Source organism: Priapulus caudatus, unplaced genomic scaffold, assembly GCF_000485595.1.
Source record: "Priapulus caudatus unplaced genomic scaffold, Priapulus_caudatus-5.0.1 Scaffold989, whole genome shotgun sequence".
Classification (NCBI taxonomy): Eukaryota; Metazoa; Priapulida; class Priapulimorpha; order Priapulimorphida; family Priapulidae; genus Priapulus; species Priapulus caudatus.
The window spans coordinates 73,686-78,086 of record NW_014578050.1 but is presented as its reverse complement, the minus strand read 5'-3'; the positions used below and the strand labels follow the sequence as shown (position 1 = coordinate 78,086).

General features: G+C 46.6%; 1 protein-coding gene across 2 annotated transcripts in view; it reads right to left on the bottom strand.

Annotated features, from left to right (window-relative positions):
- Window positions 1-4,039, bottom strand: part of LOC106814844 (ARF GTPase-activating protein GIT2-like) — a 14,290-nt gene extending 10,251 nt beyond the window's left edge. The window contains exons 1-6 of one of the 2 annotated variants that reach the window (XM_014819208.1): window positions 3,913-4,039; window positions 2,738-2,850; window positions 1,991-2,093; window positions 1,552-1,638; window positions 968-1,101; window positions 235-427 (exon numbers count right to left, since the gene is read on the bottom strand). In XM_014819208.1, coding sequence (XP_014674694.1) covers window positions 235-427; window positions 968-1,101; window positions 1,552-1,638; window positions 1,991-2,093; window positions 2,738-2,850; window positions 3,913-3,921 — 639 coding nt within the window. In that variant the 5' untranslated portion in view covers window positions 3,922-4,039. The remainder of the gene's footprint in view (window positions 1-234; window positions 428-967; window positions 1,102-1,551; window positions 1,639-1,990; window positions 2,094-2,737; window positions 2,851-3,912) is intronic. The other variant, XM_014819207.1, reaches the window with a different exon arrangement.
- Window positions 4,040-4,401: the final 362 nt, after the last annotated feature.

Below are 4,401 nucleotides of genomic sequence, written 5' to 3'. Positions count from 1 at the left end.
AGAGAGAGAGAGAGAGAGAGAGAGAGAGAGAAAGAGAGAGACTCTGTAGCTTCTTCTTTGATGGAATAGAGCGGTAACAGACAACGAACGAGGCTAACATCGAACACATTTCTACACTACAACACAACAACTGCACTACCATCTGTAGCTTCTACTTCAAATGATGGAATGAAGAAGTAACAGACAAGGGACGAAGCTAACATTGCACATATATCTACACTACAACTGCACTACCATCTGTAGCTTCTTCTTCGCTGCCTTGGCCAGCTCGGACAGATCCAGGCTCGAGTCTGCCATCTCCGGAATCAGGAAGTGCTGTCCGCTCTGGTGGTCCGGCTTGCGGCCGCACAGGTAGTGGGTCAGCCGGTCTGTAACCTCATACTGAAACTCCACCAGTCGGTCAGCGAGGTCGGGGTGACCACCCTCCCTGCGCAAAATAAATTTATGCACGTTTAATTGAACGGAATGACACATTCAATCCAAGAATGCAGAGGAGTGAGGGAACGCGATTTCTCTCTCGTTTACGCCACTCCCACACTGTTTAAACTTTCGCGTAAATTTAACAGTAAGTGGGAGCACCTCCCAGTAAAATCTGCAATCACTGCTTTCACGTCTCTACATAAACGAGTGAGATGACATGCCCTTAACACTGGGGGACCGTCTCTACATAAAGGAGGGGCCCCAGGCCCCCAGCACCAGAGGACCATCTCCACATGAACTAGTACACCGATGAACCTATGCCAGGGGACCATCTCCACATGAACTAGTACACCGATGAACCTATGCCAGGGGACCATCTCCACATGAACTAGTACACCGATGAACCTTGTACTAGTTCATGTGGAGATGGTCCCCTGGCATGGAGATGGTCCCCTGGCATGGGTGCATCGGACATGAGCTAGTACACCGATGCACCCATGCCAGGGGACCATCTCCACATAAACGAGGGGGGCTATGTTGCACTTACTTTGCGTAGTCGACAGGGGTCTTCTCCGCGGTATCGAGTGCGCCCGGGTCGGCTCCGTACACGACCAGTAGCTCCACCTGGGCGGCCTGGCAGGCCTTCGCTGCGATGTGCAGCGGCGTCGTGTTGCTCTTCTCCTACGCAACACAGAGGCAAGGTCAACATCAAGGTCAAGGGGTCAAATGTAGCCCGCCGAGGATTGGTCAGCCAGCACCGCTGCCACCATCAACAACATCTACTAACAACTACAGAAGCAGCAACAGCAGCAACAACACCACCGCTGCCGCCAACACCGCCACTTGATATTCGAAGATATAGTAATATAATGAAGATGTGACAAACAACATTGCGATGCGCTAAAATAAACGTAATATTGGAAGAATTGGTATTACGATGAGAATGTGGTGATAACATTACGATAAATGAAAACAAACGGGATATTGGAAGAATCGACATTATAATGAGGATGTGGTGACAACGTTACGATGCACTAAAACAAACGTGATATTGGCCGAATCGATATGTCGATGGGGATATGACGTTTCGCCAAACATCTCTCTCAGCGTCGAGCGCGCATGCGTAATTACCGAGTGGCAGAAGTTTGGGTCGGCGCCAAGGGCTAACAGACGGAACGTTGTCTCCAACTTCTCTGTCCTCACGCTTGCGTGTAGTTGCTACGGAAACACAAAACCATGCACAGGGTGAAACGCCATCTTTGGTGCCTTTACTACGGTCTATTCGAAATTTATTGGCAGCGATTATTTGCTGCCGACCTTGAGAGCACGCAGCAAACTGACCCTTGTAGGCAGCTGGTGCTTGCTGCCCTTAATTTCTAACCCTGTACCAGGCTTACATGTATTATAAACTTGTGAATTACACTACTGTATACACATGTATACGTAGATACATGCACATGCATGCACGCACGCACGCATGCACACATGCATACGTACATCCATGCATTATAAATTAATATACTAGGTTTGTTGAGGTATTATAAGCGTAGTTTGCAGTAAGGTCACACACCCGGTTTATGTCATCTAGTGCCGCTCCTGAATCGTCATCCTTCAATCGATGCACAAACGCTAACACTTGATATTTGGCTCGTATGAAATCCGCTTTAGTTGGACTGCAACGAATTAACAACAAATAAATCATTAAAATCACGTATATTATAATTTATTCTCCCCACAGGGTGAGGTCTTATCTACGTAGCTCATGAAATTCATCATTGTTAAAATTAAATAGAGTAAAAATACAAATTAAACTCATATTTTAGCACCAAATTCAAACGACATGCTCAGACTACCAAGATGCGAGTCTGAGAGACGACTTTCCACAGTCAAGGACACATGCGTCTAAACAGAGGAATTGCTCCGACCTGTGATTGGAGGATAAAAATAGACCCCGCCCACTCCCGCCGCATACGCTATGCTATGACTGGTAGGAACGTGTACTAACTATCATATGGAGCGAACGATTTCAGTTACATTTCTATAAATTCTAGCTATTATAGACACATGTCTTAGCCTTAATCTCTGTGAATTTTGAGTCTATTGAAGCGCGATTAGTCTAATTAATTAGCAAATATGCACGCGCGGCTATGACCGGTGAAACGAAACGTCACGAATTCTATTTTTATCCTCCGAAAATGGAAAAGTGGGCGGGTTCTATTTTCATCCTCCAATCACAGGTCGGAGCAATTCCTCTGTTTAGACGCATGTTCAAGGACAATAGCTATAGATGGGCGCCATGCCTGCACGAGGCACTTACTGCACCGGGTCTTTCGGCAGCGGTTTCCGTCGGCCCGACTTTCCCTGTGCCGGGTCCAGAAGGTTGTGCTCCCAGACGGAGTTTGCCCCATTATTCACCAGTGTGTGCACCATCTGAAAGACACCAGTTTCGTCATGTCACCGCCGGTGTCCGGATTTCTGTCATGCCTCCCTCTGCCCACCACCACACCCCATCGCTCTAGAGAATTCGTAAGCATACTGCCATCAAACTGCCATAGCTACAAGTACAACTTCTATGTAATGATAAATTTCATCATGGATCCACTTTAGATCTACTGCAACTCATTTTACTGACTTCACTAAGCTACAAACACAATCGTGGGGCATTTTACCCGATAATTCTATGCAACATCGCAAATAATTCAACGCATCTCAACTATGTACTTAATGTACGTTTTGTCAATGTTGGTCTAGAAATAAAATTAAAAAAGATTTTTTTTTAAATGTAAAAAAAAATTTCTATGCAAGAACCTCGCCAGACTATCTGAATATCTAACCCATCCCTCTCGTTTCACTCTTCGTATTCACCACCCCGGCAAAATAATTGCACCATATGCAATCAATTAAGAGACTGATACTACCAAGAGCTAATAATACCTAGAGTGTACAATGAAAAAACGGGAAAATAGTGCTATTTCACGACAACATTATTCTACTTTGCCTGCGAGTCTAGAATAATTTTATGGTATTGCATTAAGTTATCGCCGAAACGCCGTTTACTCATAAAGTTATTGCGGAAAAACCGAACTTTCACGAAGCAATGCTTAGGGGCGTTGAGGTAGCTGAATAACCGGGATGCGAGGCGGCGTGAGGCATGTGGGAGGGGAGGTTTAGGAGCCAATATCTCAGCCTAGGAGTATCGTATTGACAAGCGGTTGGTCTTGTTTTAGAGAGCAAAGAATTCTGCTTAATGCAATACCATAAAATTATTCTAGACTCGCAGGCAAAGTAGAATAATGTTGTTGTGAAATAGCACTATTTTCCCGTTTTTCCGTTGTACACTCTAGGTATTATTAGCTCTTGATACTACACGAGTAAGTTACCACAGCATGTAACTAGTGACAACCCAAACCCCTAGTTCAACTTTACTAACAACTTTAATACACGAATTTACATTTTCCGCGCGTCTGCATTCGCGTTGCCGTGGATACTCACCGCGAGCATGGCGGGGCACCACGAGCCCTTCTTGAGACTCTTCACCTGCGTGATGTGCCGGCCGAGGCTGCGGTGGATGCTGCAGCACTCGTCGCATATCAGCACGCCCCGGTTCACCGACGCCCATGTGAGATCTAACGCAACAACAGAGATGCCTGTTAGTGTGGCTCATAGGGTCTATGTCCCCCAGGGTACTGCCAGAACGTACCCTGGGTACGGTCCGGTATACCGGAACGTACCCTGTCACTATTTGATATAGTTAGGGTTAGGATTAGGGTTAGGGTTAGGGTTAGGATTAGGGTTAGGGTTCGGGTTCGGGTGAGGGAATAGGCGTAGGCGACTCCCTAGACTCATTAGTGGAGTAGGCGAGGCACGGTCTGGCATATTAGATAGTACCAGGGTACGTTCCGGTATACCGGACCGTACCCCGGGGGACATAGACCCTCTCAGCGTTAGTGTGATGCGCAGGGGTCAGGGAGGATATTAGCA